The following is an 18,952-nucleotide window of genomic DNA, read 5'->3' on the forward strand; positions in this document are numbered from 1 at the left end:
GAAGTTGAAAGTTACAGAAAAGAGTACCAAGAAACGGCACAAATCTGTATTCCTAAGAATTAAATGGTCATCCTCTCTCCATAGGAGAATTGAAATAATAATTACAACTTGAAAGAAGTGTCCAGACTCATGAATTTCTAAATGGATCTTGTAGCGTGACTCATTCAAAGTGCTTCATAAACACCAAGTACATACACCCTAAAACATGTTGGTTCAGCTCTAAGAGTATTGGGAATCTGCCTGCTTTGTTCTCTAATAAAAATATGTAGGGTTAAAACTTTTCTAGTGATTTCTAAAATGTGGTAGCATGCGAGGTACTTTATAGATAATATGCTATATTGAAATTTGTAGATGCTCCATGTAGTTCACTACAGATGTCCCTTCACAATTGACAGGGCTCGAGATGGGTCTCAGAGCCAATGCCTGCCTCACATTTGTGATACTCATAGTTTCAATTCTCAGAGATAATCACTTTCTTTGCTGTTAACACTATTGGTAATTATGATAATGTTGACAATGATAATAATAATAATAATAATAATAATAATAATAATAATAATAATAATAATACATTAAGCGGTTTTCTCTCCATCTAGCCATACAACCATATTGACACCCTGTTAAGTCAAAAAGCAATCCAGCATGTCCCCTCAGTCAACTTAGTGACATAAAACGTTCACAAATTTTCTTTAAAATATAAAATGTCATACGACAATGCTGAAAGTAGTGACATTTCTTAGCAGAACTTAAGGCAACAACATGACTCAGTATTGTTGAGAAAAGGAAACATCTCGATAGTGTTCGGGGCAGCCAATTGGTCTTTTATTACTCTGTCTGTTTGTTTTTTTTTTTTCTATTTATAAACAGAAAATGTCACTGAAATCCTTTTGATAGTGTCAGGATGTGTGTTTGTGTGATCATGGACTCCTTTAACATCAAAAAAGATTTATAGCCTTCATCCACAAGAAAAAGAACAATGTAATATTTGTTGCTACCTTGAGCACCCCTGTGTGCGCTTTATCATATGTTTAGATATTCAGAATGCAGGAGCGATGGCCAACACCCCTTGAAGCCAATTTTTGCTATGTGTCAACCTCACTTACTCCAATTTGGGTTTGTCTTGCAAAGAAAAATTCTTTTACATTATAAAACCTAATTTTTGTGTTTTGGCATTACTGGTGTCCTTAATTTTCTTTAATTTCTGGAGTATGTGGTTGGTGCCTACATACTCTTTAAAGATAAAGTGGGGGAAAGAAAGAACTTTGTGAGAGTATATCTTTGAAAAAGTACGTCTAGATCTTTGATTCCTCCATCTAGCACTGCACAGAAAATCCTGTGCCTGCTGTGTGTGGTATGGGACCCCATGTTATAATACAAATAGAAAAGGCTGAGACATACATCATGTACAAGGTTCTCTTATAGTATTGTTACTTAGTGATTACCACAGGGTACACTTAAGCAAAATAGCTGCTACCTTTCCAGGATAAACAGCTGGTAGAACATTTGATTCTGAACAGTTTTTGCTGTTTCTTACATTCTTAGTGCATTTTAAAATCATATAGCATGTTATATATGCAGTTTTCATCCTAAGGGTGAAATATGGCAGTCATCAAGAATGGTCCATTCTAATAGTGAATGATCATTTGAGGAGTGCATTCATTTTTATACATACAGACTTTTGCTATTTTTTTCTTGAAAGAGATACTCAAGGATATAAGGAACACCTTAGCTATATAAAATGCTTGAGTAGTTACTGATGTTCATGGTGTCACAAAAAGTAATGCATCTTTCTAGTATATAGGAGAATTGCTTCAAAATCTGAGTGGGGCTTTACTGTTGGGCCTCAATGTTCCTATTGGTTGATACAGATATTATAAATGTATATATACACATATATATATATACCTATGTAAGAAGGTGATTATAATGATTAATGTAATTCCAAGAAATTTTATACATCTAGGACAAAATACTACATTGTTCAATTGTACAATTTAAGTTCTGTCAACTATGGCATACTACAGAAAAAAAATAAGTCTAAAGTTTTCTTGCACATACCATGTACTCTAAAATTGGGTACCCAAGAAAATATATATGACAAATGGTTTTCCATATCTTTATATGAAATCTAGAGTCAAAACTTCTTCTAGTTAATTCCACCAATTACACAATATGAAATTTGTCATGTTTCTTTCTCTCTTTGACTAGGTACATCCGCTCTGAGAGGTCCATAATTCTAATTAACTTCTGCCTGTCTATCATCTCATCTAATATTCTCATACTGGTTGGACAGACCCAGACACACAATAAGGTATGACTGCTAATACCTCCAGTTCTTTTTGTGTGTTTGTTTATAGTTGGTCACTTGTTTGTCTTAAGTTTTTATTCTAAATAACTATTAAAATATATGATTTTAATTATTCCTTTTGTTTCTAAATAAATGTACAGCCTATTACAGTCCACAAAGGATCTTCTGTTGCCTAACAGTTCTTTAGTGCTATTGACTGTATAATACTCAGAATACTCAGATTATATAATATAATACTAAGAAGACATTACATCAAAGCTGTATGTCTTCAAAGCCTTGAGACACCAACAACCAATATTTTTTATTTATTGTCCCAACTGTGTAGCATTCAAATGGAATTCACCATAATGTCTGTGTTTAGGTCTAATTTATTAACATACCAACTACTAAAATGACTGTATCAATGAATTATAATCATAACATCACTGAAAAATTTACCTCCAAAATAATGTATACACAATAATCACAGAATTTACAACTAGGTTTAGCCCTTTCAGAAGTTTTTCTTTCCTGAAAGCATTTTGATACTTAAGCAACATTGTAGTTATTTAAGCATATAACCACTTTTTGTCAGAGTGTGGAACTATATGTTCCATTTTTAGGAACTGACCAATATATTTTGGCTGAATGTCCTTATTTTCTTTAATGAATGACTGTCTCTACTGAACTATTCTGCACTAGTTCAGGAAACCAAATCCAGCTTCAAAATAATTTACCTGGGACTCAATATTTTAGAAGTAATTAAGAAAAAATCTTATTTCAAATACCAAAACCAATAGTTAAAGTTAAAAACTCAAATGATCTTTTTTGAAGTTTCTTTCAATAGATAGTCATAGCACATGTATGAGGACTGTAAGTAGTCTGGTTATCCTGCTAGTTTACAACTAAGATTCATAATTCCTACCCAAAGAATCTATTCTAGGCCTGGATAGGGCCTTGGAGGTATGTCTTTCTCTTTGAACCACATTGCTCCAGCTAGGAAGACCCAAGAGTAAAGCCACTAACCCTTAAGACAAACCAAAACAACAGCCCTTTAGACAGCCTATAAAAGTAAAAACTAATTTCATGTCCTTGGGTATTTTTAATACGTTATTTCTTGTTTCTTTTTCTTCATAAAGAGACAAAAGAATAGGAGATTTATTACAATCTGGTACATGGCCATGTTAGGAACAAGTAATGTAAAATTTTAAAAGAAGTAGATAGCAGAATGGAAAACCGAGAGCCAGAGTAGAGTACCAGAGGTGAGCAAGAGACCAATGAGCATTGGGAGGAAGAAGGAATGCGTGAAAGTACCTGAGCTGGAAAGATGAAGGTGAACACAAGTCTCAGATGAGTTGGAAGAAGTTAAGAAGGAAGCAGAGAGAAGGAAAGAGGGAGGATGTGAACATTCGGTTACCATGCCATCCCTCTGGTTCCTTCCTGTGTGCTGGGCTTCAGATCCTCCTTGCTCACTTAGTCCCTGGTCTCAGTTCCTTAGCTGGCTGTCTTTGAACTTCCCATGCAAAAGAAGTGCCTTTTCCTAAAGCAGGAATTGTAAACTGAGTCCAGGAACCAGGAAAAACAAATCAAGCCAGAATCTGTTTGAGTCCGCTTTGAAGATTCCCATATAAAATGCTTACTTCGCATCACTTTTTACACCCTAAATTCTAGGGTTCTGCCTCTCATTGGACTATGGGGAACAGTGATGCTCAGTATGGAATATGCTTTTGAAGCCGTTTCATGTGGTGTAACATGAAACTTCTAGTGCAACTAATAAATAGAACTTTCTATATTGTTTATTACTGTATTAAGGTTATGGCCTACACCATGCCTGACTTATAGGAATACAATGCAAACCATATCTATAGCTTACATTTTTAATGACGACATTTAAACAAAGTGAAAATGAACAATTGAAATCATTTAGATATATTATATCTAACTCAGTATACCTATAATATTACTATTTAAACCTGTAATTAATATAAAATTAATAATGGAATATTTTTATCACCTCAAGTCTTCATAGTCTGGTGTATGTTTTATACTTAAATCGCCTCTCATTTTTACTAGCTAAATATCAATTGTTCACTGATGACACATGGCTAATGACAACCATATTGTGATTGTGTATATCCAAATGTTAGCAATATCCAGAAACTAGAATGTTCATAAACAAACAAAATCTTCTTACGTGTCCGTTTTGGCCTGTGCAAGGTTTTGGTGTCCTCACTTTAAAAATAGTATCTTTTTTTGATGTTTTCAAATATTTTGAATGTTAGAGGCAAGATAAGACAAGCCTTGTTTTCCTTTTCATTTCTGATTGTTAGAAATGGCTGGTGTGTGCTTATTAAAAACTAAAGAAAAGTTTTATATGGCATTGTTTCTCCCCAGGAAACCAACTACAGAATAGATTTCATGTGGTGTTGGAACCATAGTGGGCTTGTTCCAGATTGACTATGCTAATTTTTGCTGCTAGTTTATTGATGCTTGTGGGAGGAGTGGATAGTAGGTGGTGGTGATTATGTGGTTCTCTGTTATTCTACATTAATTTTGTGTTATTGTTTCTGCATTTATGTTCTAACAAGCTAAGGACTATTAATATTAGAACTAAAAGGAGATAAAATGGAAAAAATGAAATTTTTTCCAAGTCATTCTCAACAATATCAGATTTCCTAGGGGGAGCAATTATGGATCTGATGCATGTTTTGAGCCTAATTAAGTTGGACATATTTGATTTTAAATGTATTTTGGTATGTGACATTTTTTCCATACAACAAAGTGAAAATGTATGTTATTCATATAAATATAATCTATATAAACTCAAAGGAAGTAAAATTTAAAAATTTTAAATATTGATTAGTAGCCAATTGTGTTTTATTTGGATTTTGGGTTATATGTAAGACTACTATAAGCTACTATAGATAATTGGTCTGATTCCTACGTTTGACTTTCCTGACAAGTTTTGACTAGTGCTTTAATATTCCCCGCTTGGAAAATAGAAACATATGAGAAAGATTCTTGATGAGCAAATTATTTGGTACTACTGTCTTGTCTACTTTGTGTGAAAACTGGCATTTGCTGCTGCTGTCCAGAATCACGCTGAAGTGTTGAAGTGCCGTCTCTCCCGACTCTGTGCTGAAACATAATTGACCTGATTATCATGCTGTGCTCTCTGCTTGCTTTTGAATTGGGGTAGAAACAAGCCCAAGTAATCCACTGTTTAAAAGATGAGTATACTCAATATTTAAACTATAGATTCACCAGCTGGCAGTAAAATAAGGAATCAAATGCACTATCTTATCTCTCCTCTTAAAATGTGCTTGTAAAATTTAATTATGACTTGCTACATTGTATTTGAAGCTTTTTCTCATAAAGCAGCTTTGACCCTTGGTCTCTTTATACATTTAAAAACCTCAACCAGGATATTCATGTTTCACTCAAATTGACTGGCCATGAGTTTATACCATAAAGAAAGCATGTGTAATTGTGTAGTTTTGTAGATTATTTTTGATGCTGCTTGTTACTTTGCAATAAGCAAAGAATGTTTCAGATAGAGATAAATTCAGAAAATAGTTTACCTGGTCACTAAAATTCCCCCAAGTATATTTTTGTTCTGTTCCAAAAGTCTGTGATGTGCTTTATCATTCCAAAAATTCCATAGAACTCAACAGAAGGAAGCAGAGTTGGACAAAATTATTTCTGGTGGTGGTGGTGGGTTAAGTAACAACAAGCAATCAAGAAGTTTAGTGTATTTGGAGATAACTCAGGGATAGCTTCTGAACCTGACTACTCGGTTATAATCCAATATCACATACTCAGAGAGTTATTAGATAAATCATTATTAATAAATCTGAAACAAAACTTCTTCTGGAGACTCAGGCAGAGCTCAGGTCTTTTATGTCTTGATGCTTAGACAATAACCTGTACGGAATATCCTCTGCAAGTAGACATATCACTGCTTCTATAACAGAATTCTATGGCCTTTAGTCTCCAAGACTCAATCAGAAATATACCTAATCCAATGTCCAGTCCAGAATGATTGGGCATAAACTTGTGGCCCTTTCTCTAAGAGATCCAGGATGCATGTCTCAGTGGAAAATTAAATATAATTCATTCAAATGAGAGAAATAAGCAGAACATGGTAGGTCTCACATTTTTAACTACAGCACTCGGGAGGTAGAGGAAAGGGGGATTTCTGTGAGTTAGAGACCAGCCTATTGTATTTAGTGAGTTCCAGGGCAGTCATGGATTCTTAGATCTTGTCTCAAAAAAACAAACAAACAAATCTAAAGGGAGAAGTGACTAATGGTATTAGTCAATCCATATATAATGAAGTGCCTGTATTTTCACCAAAGGGAATCCATTAATGTACAACAGTTAACCAAATGCTAATCTCTTAGTTGAAGCCAATCTTTTGCATTGAGTTTGGAAGTGAATTGTATATTAATTATGTGTAGATAAAACTAGATCAGAAGGACATGTAGTTGCCTCCTTTGAAGTGTGGACTTTCTGAAACAATGCCAGTTGATCCTTATGACTTGTAAATTATTGGAACCCTACTTGATAAAAGATTAAATTAACTAATATTATATCATATGGAAAGTACCAAAATATAATAAAATAAACTTAAGCCATTCGGTCCAGCACGGAAGATTAAAGTTTTGAAAACTAATCAAATACATAAGGGAAAGATTAAATGCTAGCTTTAGTCTTAGAAGACAAGAATTCAATCAAAAGTCATCATTAGCTGGGAAATGGAAACTTCTAAACTACTTGGTATGCATGCTGTTTTCTCAGTAATATTTAGACAGTTTGATCTCATAAGTTTTTATGTATATAGTATTGGATTGTATAATTTGCTGCCTTTTAATTTAAAACTGTCAAAGATACGGAGGATTCTGTCTTGGAGAATTAAAAAAAAAAAAACCATACTCTCCAAGGTTGCCCCTCTTTGTCTTATGTTTATTTTAGTTTTCTAAACATGTGCTTTTGGTCATGAGCCTTGCCTTTAGAAGCTGAGCTGTCTATCTCTCCAGTCCACTTGAGGTATTTTAATTCTGTAGTTTTCAATGGGACATTTAATAAAGATGGACCTAGTTAGAAGATTATAGGCAATGGAAGATGTATGATCAGACTTGAACCTTTTCAAAATGAAATTCTGCGTTTGGATATTTTAAATTGTGCCAAGCCCTCTTTGCGTTTCTCCTAATTCCCCTAAGACATTCTTTGACCATAGACAAGACTTACTCACATTCACTTAGATGCCAGGCCTGTGACTGCCTATGCATTCTCAGCTTCAGAGAAAGGATGCTGAACATGCACCTCACAGCTTCTTTTCTGTACCCATCGAGAGCCACAAAACCAGAATTCCTGCACTGGAGTTCAATTCTTCTGCATCTTGTGTTGGGAGAGATCAGTCTCTCCCTCTCTCTCTCTCTCTCTTAGAGGCAAGTGATTAAGAGTGCCTTAAGAAGGATAGCCTAAATGTTCCACTTCTGGTTACATCTACACCTTAGCTTTTATCAAGGCTACATGAGATAGTACCTGTGATGCTTTGAACCAGAGCCCAGTGCTTGGTAAGCATTCCTTGAGTTTCTGCTGTGGTCATACTGGTGATAGTGATGGGTTCTGATGATGATGTTCGTCTGTTTCTGTTCTCTTTTGAGCTCAGGTTTTCTCTTATCCAATTTCCTATTCTCTGTTAGCTTCACTATATCCTCATTCCACAGTGGCAGACTTTTTAAATGTTGAGTCCTTTTGGGTGATCTCTAACCAATCATATATGCCAGAACTTTGGAAATTATCCCTAATATCTCTGTCCACCCCATACAAGGCCAATATGTCATCTACCTATGCCAGTTGAACTTTCAGTTCTCCAGCTCAGCCCCTGTCTCTGTCATGTACAATTACTGTGCCTAGCATCATTAAACCCAATCTGCCCTGTAGCTCAACTGACAACACTAGAATTGAAATCTGATCTGTGCCCACGTGTACTGTCCTCCGAAGTTATTTTTCAAATTGTGACCATATGAAAGGACCTTGTTTTAATCATGGTTTGTAGACACTACTTTTTCATTAGTATAGTAGAACTCAGAAATAAATTTTACTTAAGAGTTTTACAACTTACAAAACTGGAGAAAACATTGATCTTCAACATGGTTCTCCTGGCCCCTCCATTCTCCTCCTATCTTATTGGGATTTATTTCGTCACACCTGCAACACCACACTGCTTATGGCTCATCAATGTCAATCAATGGCTTCTTGCTCCATGCAATACTTCATCCCAAAGCACTGTTCCTCCACTGCAATGCCCCCCATTGGTCCAAAAGACTTGTTCTAGCTCGTGTGCATGTATACCGTGTGTATTCCCACATTTAGATCCCTGACTATCAGTGTTTACCTTCCATCTTGTGCAGCATTACCTGTTTCCAGCCTCACTCTACTCCTCTGGAGTTAAGACTTAGTTATACTCATCCTTAAATCCATTGCCAGTATATACGTCATGACAAACGTTTATTAAATGAGTGAATTGTGATGGTTAATCTTAAGTGCCAGCTTGAGTACGTTGAAAATACCTCAAAGATGAGGTATTAGTAAAGATGACCTCTGACTGTGTCTGAGTGCATTCCCAGGATGATTCATTATAAGGGCTTTGACTTAATGAGTATTTTAACCTATGACTGGTTTAAAACTTGAACAGACTTTTTGAAACTGTGGAAGGTGGGCATGAAATGAAGGGAATGGGTCACTGGGGTCTTGTGTTAACTTACTGCTCCCCTTCTGCCCTGCCTTGAAGCAATAACCTCATCATTGTCCCTGCTGCCAGGATATCCTGGGTCAGGCCCAGACACCTGGAACCAAGGAATGTGGGTTGAAACCCCTAAAATTAGGGGTGAAAATACATCTTTCTCCCTTAACAATGCTGTGTGAGATATTTCTTCATATGGCACAGAGAGAGCAAATATGTAAATGAATTTCTATAAACCCATCTCTTGGGTCTATCCACTTAGTAGCCACAGTAGGTTTTACAAAAGCTTAGCATTTCCTACTCTGGACAGTAGCTCAGATAATCAGATAAAGATGTGTTTTCTTAGGACCTGTTTTCTCCAAACTGGAAGTGAGAAACAGCATGCTGTGACAGAAATTCAGTTCCTAGATTTTAATCCAAGAGACCCTAACACCTAACAAATATGGAATTTTTCCTTGATAACTCATAAAATCATGTTTATAACCTTTCAAAGTGTACCTACTTAAAATTCTTTTCCTGTAAAACAGCTCCTGCCAATAATTTCCCAAATGTGTGTTTATTATCTCTCACATATAGAGGAATCTAATGGCTGAAGCAAAAGCCTCTTATTTAGATTTGTTAAAATCTAATTTGTTGATTGGCCATGGTGTTTGTAAAAGGATTTAAATGTAATCCTTCTGTATAATTCACTTGAGTCTATTTTAAGGCATTCTGCCTTCTCTTCTGGGGTTCTTAGGAATACCTTAAACTTTGATCTAACTAGAGAAGCAAATGGTTAGTTCATTTCTTAAATTCCCCAGGGCCTGGCATTGAAGGACAGGATTTCAAAGACCTTTTTAAAAATTTTTATTTTATTTTATTCCTCTGTGACCATGTGGAATAAAATAAAATTAAAATAAATGTCCAAGGCAGAGCCAGGTGAATCTCTGTGAGTTCGAGGCCAGCCTGGGCTACCAAGTGAGTTCCAGGAAAGGCGCAAAGCTACACAGAGAAACCCTGTCTCAAAAAACCAAAATAAATAAATAAATTAAAAAAAAATAATAAATAAATAAATGTCCAAATTTCTGCAGAAAAAGACAGAGAGCACATGAAAACAGAACAGAAGATACCATGAGGGATGAGTTTAAGACAGGCAAAGGTAAAGGATGTAAGTGGAATTGTTTGAAAGACAGGAATTACTAAATGTTTGAGGTGTCAGGAACAAACGAGCTTTCAGAGACAAGAAAGCCGGTTTGGATGTTTAGTGAAGGTTCCTAATTCCAATATCAAAACTGAGAAAAACTGCCCCAGAGGGAGCTCATTCAGCAGATGTCAGGGCATTGTGCAGACCGTGGCTGAGTACGTCAGGTGTACCCTGATTATCAATTGTCCATTGGCCCTCAGGGAGTGGTGCTTTGCAGAGACTCCTTGCCTGAGAAAATCACTGCTCTCTCTACCCTCCCCCACTGTAGACCTGGCCGTCCAAACCTCTCATTCGGATGACCACAGCCCATCTGTGGTCTGCTCCTCTACCTCTTCTTCGTAGCAGTTTGTCTTCCATTTTCCGAGAGAATGTTCTTACATGTATTGTAAAGCAAGCACTTGATTTGGTCATCCCATGCTTAAGCTCTTCTTTGGTGGTCTAAAGGGGTTAGGAGGTGACCTTTGTATTCTGAACACCACCGCACTCAGGGCTGCTTCTGGGACGTCAGTAGGCTTTGTAGAAAAAAAAAAAAAGTAGTCCTTTTGAGATGAGTTAAGAAAATAATCGTCTCCATTAAGGCTGCTAAGGCCTCCATCAAGATCAATGGCATGACTACAAGAACTGAATTTCTCACAGGAACCGCCATCACCCGAGCATTATTTTCCTTTGCTTGACACCTGAGGAAATGCCATCAAGGAACTGTTTTACTAATGCTCCTTCAACACGCCCTGCAATCTGTACCATCCCTCTGCTTTTCCAGGACTCACTTTCCATTCTAACTTCATTTGCTGATAAACACTGGCCACTCTGATTCTCAGAGCTGTGCTTCTCTACTTCTAGACTTTAACATTCCTAAGAATAGTATTATTTTATACATGACAGGAAATGAATAATGTCACATGAATGCATGAAGTTATGGCTCTGCTAAGAGGCATTAAATAACAAAATGGAAGCCACTTCCACAGTGGAGGCCCTATTTGGAGTAATTGCAACCCAGTTATGTTTTGATGATATTGTTGTTATCCTGTGGTGAGATGGAGTTGAGGGAAGCGCTGAAGACTTAGGGGATACTTTTGTGTGTGTGTTTTTAATTTTTTTTTATTCATTTTACATACCAATCACAGATTCTCCTCTTCCCTCCTCCCACCCTTCCAGCTTCCCCCCCCCCAGCTCACCCCCTATCCCCTCCTACAAGAAGGTAATGCCTCCCATGGGAAGTCAACAGAGCTTGGTACATTCAGTTGAGGCAATTCCAAGCTCCTCCCCTGCCTCTAGGCTGTGTGAGGTATTCCACCATAGGTAGTGGGTTCCAAAAAGTCCACTCATGCACCAGGGATGGATCCTGATCCTACTGCCTGGGGGCCCCTTAAGCAGATCAATCTACACAACTGTCTCGCTTATGCAGATGGCCTACTCCAGTCCCATGGAGGCTCCACAGGTATTGGTCTAAATTTCAGGAGTTCCCACTAGTTTGGTTTGGTTGTCTCTGTAGGTTTCTCCATCATGATCTTGATGCCCTTGGTCATAGAATCCCTCTTCTTTCTCTTCCACTGGATTCCTGGAGCTCAGCCTGGTGCTTGGCTGTAGATCTCTGCATCTGCTTCCATCAGTTACTGGAGAGAGGCTCTATGATGATATTCAGGGTATTCACCAATCTGATTACTGGGGTAAGCCAGTTCAGGCACCCTCTCCACTATTGATAGTAGTCTAAGCTGGGGTCATCCTTGTGGGTTCCTCGGAACTTACCTAGCACCTGATTTCTCCCTATTCCCATGATGTCTCCCTCTATGATGGTATCTCTTTCATTGCTCTCCCACTCCATCCCTGTTCCAGCTCAACCATCCCATTCCCTTATGTTCTCATCCCCCATCCCCTACCCTCCATTGCCCCCCTCATCCCCAGATTACCCATGGAGATCTCATCTATTTGACTTAGAGGACACTTTTAAGAGCATGTGTTGATGGTAGATGTTTTGAGTTAAATAAGATTTTTATCTGAAATAGAATTGAGAACTTGAGTGGCTCTCTGAGAATCTTATAAAGAGGTTGAAAATTATCTTTTTCTCCCATGTAATCAACAAAACCAATAAAAAATAATAAATGTCTGTATGATTTTTTTAACCTTTTTCTATGTGCACGATATGAACTGGTCAGAGTTTGGCTAATGTTGAGAAAGATATGCCAAAGTATAGCTCCCTATTTAGAATCCCTAATGTACTGTAAAATATTGATGTGCTAAATAAAACCACAGAAAGCAGATATGAGTACAAAGAACTGAAAGGTCCTTGAGGTAACAGGCACAATAAAGGCTGTTTCCCCTTGTAGTGCTGGAGACTGAACCCAGGCTAGGGAAGCACTCTCCCACTGAAATCCAGCCCTTATAATAGAGTTCTCAGTGGTCCAATATGCTGATGAGGTTTTCACCGAATATCTTTTAGTGACTGAAATGATGTCAACAGTAAGACGGCAAGCACCATTTTCATGCACACTCCAAAACCTACATGCAAGATTGGCAAACTGTAGGGTAACTGGACACCTGGTGAACATCCTTGGTTTTGTTGGCTTTTGCAGTCTTTCCTGAATCCACTGAGCTCCACTAAAGCAGCTCTCTTCAGACAACTTCACAAAGGAAAGAGTGTGGATAGGTTTGATCTCGAGTCACTGTTAGCCAACCTTGGGCAACTTGAATTTTCAAAAGGGATCAGTGTACATACAAGCAGAAGAACTTCAGTGTAAGTTAAGGCCAGCCTATATTTAGGCTGATGCTTTTATGTAAAAACGACCTCGAGTTCTGAAATATCTACTTAAGAGTGAGCCCACATAGCCTGCAGAACTGGAACAGGGAACCAACGACAATATGAGAAAAGGCTTCCGCAGAGATGAAAAGAGTGCAAACCACTTTGAATTTCTTTTTTTTTTTCTTTTAGAGCAATACCCGAACACAGAATTCCTTCACTTGTAGTGACCATTGGTTGCCAGTATAGAAAATACAAAAGCTTGAATTAAATCACGCAGAACCAAGTAGGGCGTTTTATAAGTTGAAGAAGCTGAAAGTACCTACCAAATGCCCAGTGCGTGAAACAACAAAGCGTGCTTCCTTTGAAGAAGAAAACTTCCTAAAGTAGAGCAGGAAACATTAAGTCTTTTATTAGAGAAAGTCTCTCATCTGACAATTTTAGCAGAAAAGTAATATCAGAAACAAAAAGGAGATTTCTGCAGAGTACTGTTAATCTCTGCTTTGTTTCCCCCCCCCCCCAGAGTCCCTATCTACCTCTCTAGCCCTCCTTCTGATATTATTATGTATATTCTCCTTCTTGGATATTATTATGAATATTAGATTAGAACATTGCTACAACAATCCAAAGGACTAAAGAGCTATAATCAGGAATAAAACTAGGTACACGTGAATGTGAAGATTAAAGTCTGGTTTTGAACGTTTGTGATGGCGAGTCGGTTTGTTTTTGAATGCCATGCCTTGAAAGAGTGACATGGGATTGAGCTAAAGCCTGTTCTGAACCAGGAAATTGAATATGTATGAAATTCAAAAACGAGTAAATGGCAATATGTGTACTTATTCTAGGCTGTTAGGCTGAATCAAAAGTTAAGGATTTAGCTGTTATGTAAAGAGGAAGTGATTAGTGTTGACATTAGAAATGTAAACAGCAATATAACTCATTAATGTTCAAGATGCCCTCTGTGCCATGTCAAACTAGAACAGGCTTCGGTTGTTAGTCTATGTCTCCATAGAGTGTCTTTAGTAGATGGTGCATCTGTATATATGCATAAATAAAGCCACAGACGTTTCAGATGAATATGATTTGTATTTCTTTAAAATTCCCACTAGCAATTAGATTCAGTTGTGTTTTAAAGGGATCTTTTCTAATAGACAAGAATGATGTTTATTGCTTTTGCAACATACAAATTACTTCTTGTTCTCTTTTTCATATAGATTTTTATTTGCGTTTGGTTTTCTTGTGGTGGTTGTGAATAATAATGAATATATCACTGTTGAGACTCTTATGGGATACATTCTCCAGCCTGTGAAAGAAAGCTATGAAATGGATCCCTTATGCCTAAGGGGTCTTTTATTTCAATGAAAGGTACACTAGTACTAATTAATGATTGCTACCTAACAAATTCCCTGAAACCTCATGGCTTTCAAAGGTAATAAACGTTCTCTTTCTTGTTTCCAGGAGTCAGGAACATGGGACTGATGTAGCTAGACAGTCCTGGACCAGGGTCTCTGGCAACATTGCAATGCTAGGCCATAGCTGCAGCAATCTGAAGGGTTGGTTGGGAATGCAGGGCTGACAGGACCAGTGGTTCCGGTGAAATGAGACCTCCACTGAGAGGCAATAAGCTCTTCCACACTGTTCTGTGCCATGTGCTGGGTTACTTAACTGTTCACCACAACCAGCCTTGGCAGACTCTTAGCATTGTAAATCAGATCGTGATGTGTGTCTGTTGAAAATCCTCAGACTAAATGAAGCTTCATTACACTCAGAATGAAATTCCAAACTTGTAACACTGCCCTCAAGCTCCCACATGTCTTGGCTCCCACATCCTCCCACCTCATTGCCTCATACACCCTACTTTCCCCTTCTTTCCCGCTATTTCTGCCATACTGACTGTCTAATGCAACGGTGGTCATCAAATCACCAGCATGGTGGCCATACTCCTGATTTGGACTTACTAAGTGCAATGACGAAAAGTCTCTTTGAAAACGTTCCCATCTGCTAGCACTCTGCCTGGCATGCGGCTCTTTTTTCCACTCCCTGACTTTCACACACACATACTTCCTCTGCCACGAGCCATCTTCCATCCTTAGGTTAGCCTGTTCAACTTACCAGTGTCCTGCACATGAAGTGCAGTATTCTCAGAAAAGCTTTTCTTGAAAAGTCAGTTCATTCGAATCAAAACACGGTAATGGTTTTTCCATTACCCTAAGAACCAGGCTTTTCCCCCACATCTTCATAGTTATTTAATTGATGTTGGCATTCTTATTTAATTTTAATAAATAAATAAATAAATAAATAAATAAATAAATAAATAGCCCCTGTGTGGTGATTTCCATAATTAATACATCTGTCATATAACAGTTACTGTTTTTGACTTAAGAACATGTGCAATTCAAGTGAATTTAGTGAATTTCAAGTACACAATTATCAGCTATAGCCTCTGTGTTGTTCAGTAGCTCTCTGGAACCATTCCACTTATAAGTGAAAGTTTACACCCTCTCAATGGAGGTAAAATTTACGTGCAGTGAAATGCCAGTGAATAATATCATGGGTTTTGACCAACGTCTACTATATAACCAAGACCCCAGTCCATATGTGGAACGTTGCCACACCCTAGAAAGTCTTGGATTTCTCTCCTTTCAGTCAGTCCCCACCAGTGCTGATTTATGTCCTCATACATTAGTTATGTTCATTTCATCATTTCATATCATCGGAACCCTAAGATGACTATTGTTTTTGCTCTAGATCGCTTTTACTAACGTTCCTTTAGAGATAAAATCGTGTTACTGTTATCAGTAGTCAATTCTTTTATAGTCACAAGAATTATTATGTTGTGCCACAGCAGAAGTTGTGTGTCCACATCCAATTGATAGGCATTTAGACTTGTTATCCTTTTAATTTTTCAGAATTTCATACATGCACATTGTGTTTTAAACAAGTAATCTCCCATTCTCTTCTCCTCAATTTCTCTACTACCCCTTTCCTCAAAATTTCATGTGTTTTTTTTTTAACTCACTGTGTCTTTTGTTACTATCAATAAACCCATTTAAAATTATAAAAGTCTGGATATGGATATCTACTTTCATTTTTTCCTTGGGCTCAGTACTTTAAAATGCCCATTTAAAGAAAGACTAGAGTATGTAACCTAAAACTAAGACTGTTTTCCACCATGGTCACACCATTCAGTTCCCTTTCCAGAAATGCCTAGCCGTCTCGGTGTTTACGCCATTGCCGGCATTATAATTTACACTCCCTTAGTAACTGGTGAGGTTCAGCACCTTGCTGCAAATTTGCTGGCCACTCCACATTCTCGGTTGTGATTTCTTGTCCAAGTGTTTCCTCAGCTTATTTTTTTTATTGAAGTTTTTGTGTGTCCTCAGCCATGAAAAATACCAATGGAAGCCATAATTCAAGTTCAGGAGACTTCTCCTATTGCTGTCCTACTTAATTTTTTGACACAAGGTGTCTCACCTAACCTGGAGTTCACCATTTCAGTCAGATATTTCATTCAGACTGGAAGGTCATCAGTTGCCTGGAATCTGCCTGCCTCCACCCACCAAGCACCGAGGCCTTAGATATCACAGTGAAGCCCAGCTTTTTGTTTGTTTGTTTGTTTTTCGAGACATGATTTCTCTGTGTAGCCCTGGCTGTCCTGGAACTCACTTTGTAGACCAGGCTGGCTTCGAACTCACAGAAATCCGCCTGCCTCTGCCTCCCGACTGCTGGGATTAAAGGCGTGCGCCACCACGGCCGGGCCGAAACCTAGCTTTTACATGGGAGCTGGGGATCCAAACCTGGGTCCCTCATAGTCACATGATAAGCACTTTGCTTATTGAACCTCCCCAGACCCTCTACTTTTTTGTTTGTTTGTTTTTTGTTGTTGTTGTCTTTTTTTAACTTGCATTGTTTGAATGACAGTTTTCTGGAGAGAGAGAGAAATCATGATCCTTGTGTGAAAGAGAGAGGAATAGGGAGGGGTAGGCAGGACAGAGGACAGAACAGCTTGCTGAGAATTTGTAAATCTTATAAATCCTATATATTTTCATTCTGAATTTGTATTTTGTGACCTCTCTATAAAAGATGATTTTACTGCTCCATATCATAAAAATACTTATCACTATTATTTTCAAAAATATTTATCAATACAATAAACCTTCCTTTGAGTCTTGGCCTTTATATAGACTTAGGATTCCACATAAGAATAGTTTTTGAATTTTGAATATGATAGAAAGTAGGGTTTGGGTTGATCTTATTTCATGTGGTCTTCCAATTTTACTGATATAAGATGTTGGAAAGATTTTCCTTTTCCATTGAATTGTTTGATCCCTTTGTGAAAATCAAATGCCTATGTGTGTGAGTCTTTTTCTGGAACCTTTATTTTGTTGACCTATATACATTTCATCCTTATGCCAATAGTAAGGTTTCTGTTACTATGACTTTATATTTTCTAGAAATCAGAGTTTTAGTCTATGAACTTCATTCATCTTTTCCAAAGTCATTTTGATTGTTTTATCTAGATGTGTCTGATCTAGGTCCTTTGAGTAGTCTAATAAAATTTAAAATAATCTTGCCATTTTCTAAAAAGAAAAATCTTGCTTCAATTTTGTTAGCATTGTATTCAATCTTAAAGTTATATTAGAGAGTTGAAATTTGTTTTCAGTAACTGTTATTATTCATCTATAGGAAGTACATATGAATTGACTACACAAAAGAGTCACTAACTGGTTATGACCAATTAGAAAAACACTCTAGAGTAAGATGCATTGTGAATCCACATTTGGAGTATCTGATAGTGTGTCCTGTAAAGCTGGTGAAGTTGAAGGGAAATCAGAAGTCCCTGGAGGGACTTTTTTCTGCTCTGGAGAGAATACTCTGATAAAAATAAAACTTTCCTTATTCTTGTCCTTAAATGCTTCGATCTTTTTTGACGTTGTACATGATTGCATCTTAAGCATATCCTCATTTCTGAGAAGAACATTTGCCTTCCAGAATACTATACAATTCCATTGCATCAAAATAGCCAACGCAATTACAGACTGGCTTCTTTTTCTTCAAGTGTCTTGAGCTTGTTCATCACCAGCCAAGGGACAGCCTATCTCCCAGATCAAATGATCATAAGTACCTTTTCTCATTAGCATGTAAGAGGCACATCCTTTCACTCTAGACAGAGAAAGAGTATGTGTACAGAGCTAAGAATAAGCTTTCTGGCCATCAGAGGTTGGTGATGCATGTCTCCTGTGGAATCAAGATAGTTCTCAAATTAAGAAAAATGTCCAAAAAGCTGAAGGACTAGAACTTAGGTTGAGCAAACGTTCTTCCACTTTCCCCAGTAACTGCTAAGTTTTAAAGCCCGTTAGTGAATATGCAGTCTTAAAACCATTGACGTTTAAAGTGTAATTAAAAAAAAAAAAAGTAAGTATAGGAGATATTCGGTACCCAACCACTCCCAAGCTTCTCAGCAAACAAATGTCTGAAAACAGATGCTCACTTGCTTATTAATACAAAGATAACGATGTTAAACTAAGACATTTACCTATGTGTTATTAATAGAACCCAGTTCTTTATACTAATGAAATAATAGCATGTGTTCCTTGTTTTCTTTTTTAAACAGTGGAGAAATCCTGTGGGGTATGGATTGTATTTTACTCTTAAATAGCATTTCTATTTTGCCCATGAAGTTGTTTTGGTGATATGGAAACATGAGTATATGGATAACTGTTATCTGTATTATCTTTTTTAACTTTATATACTGCATGAAAATGGATATATTCTCTTTGAACATTAACTCCTGATGCTATAAATCTTATACTCATGTCACAGATAAACCTTATATTTTTGGTTGTGAGCCTAGCCTTTAACGGCTGAGCCATCTCTCCAGCCCCAGATAAACCTTATTGAATGTCTTTCCTTATTCAATTAAAAATGATTTATTTTTTAAAATGTATCTGTGTTCCATCTTGCACTTGCTGTAACTTTCTCATTTGGCCTCATTAG

At 37.2% G+C, this 18,952-nt stretch overlaps 1 protein-coding gene across 1 annotated transcript in view; it reads left to right on the forward strand.

Moving 5' to 3' along the window:
* The window catches only part of Adgrb3 (adhesion G protein-coupled receptor B3), a 708,652-nt gene that overhangs the window by 563,756 nt on the left and 125,944 nt on the right, over positions 1 to 18,952 (forward strand). Inside the window, exon 19 of the mRNA XM_059281371.1 lies at positions 2,209 to 2,311. Within this exon, the coding sequence (XP_059137354.1) occupies positions 2,209 to 2,311 (103 nt within the window). The remainder of the gene's footprint in view (positions 1 to 2,208; positions 2,312 to 18,952) is intronic.

This window comes from Peromyscus eremicus, chromosome 16_21 (assembly GCF_949786415.1).
Source record: "Peromyscus eremicus chromosome 16_21, PerEre_H2_v1, whole genome shotgun sequence".
Lineage (NCBI taxonomy): Eukaryota > Metazoa > Chordata > Mammalia > Rodentia > Cricetidae > Peromyscus > Peromyscus eremicus.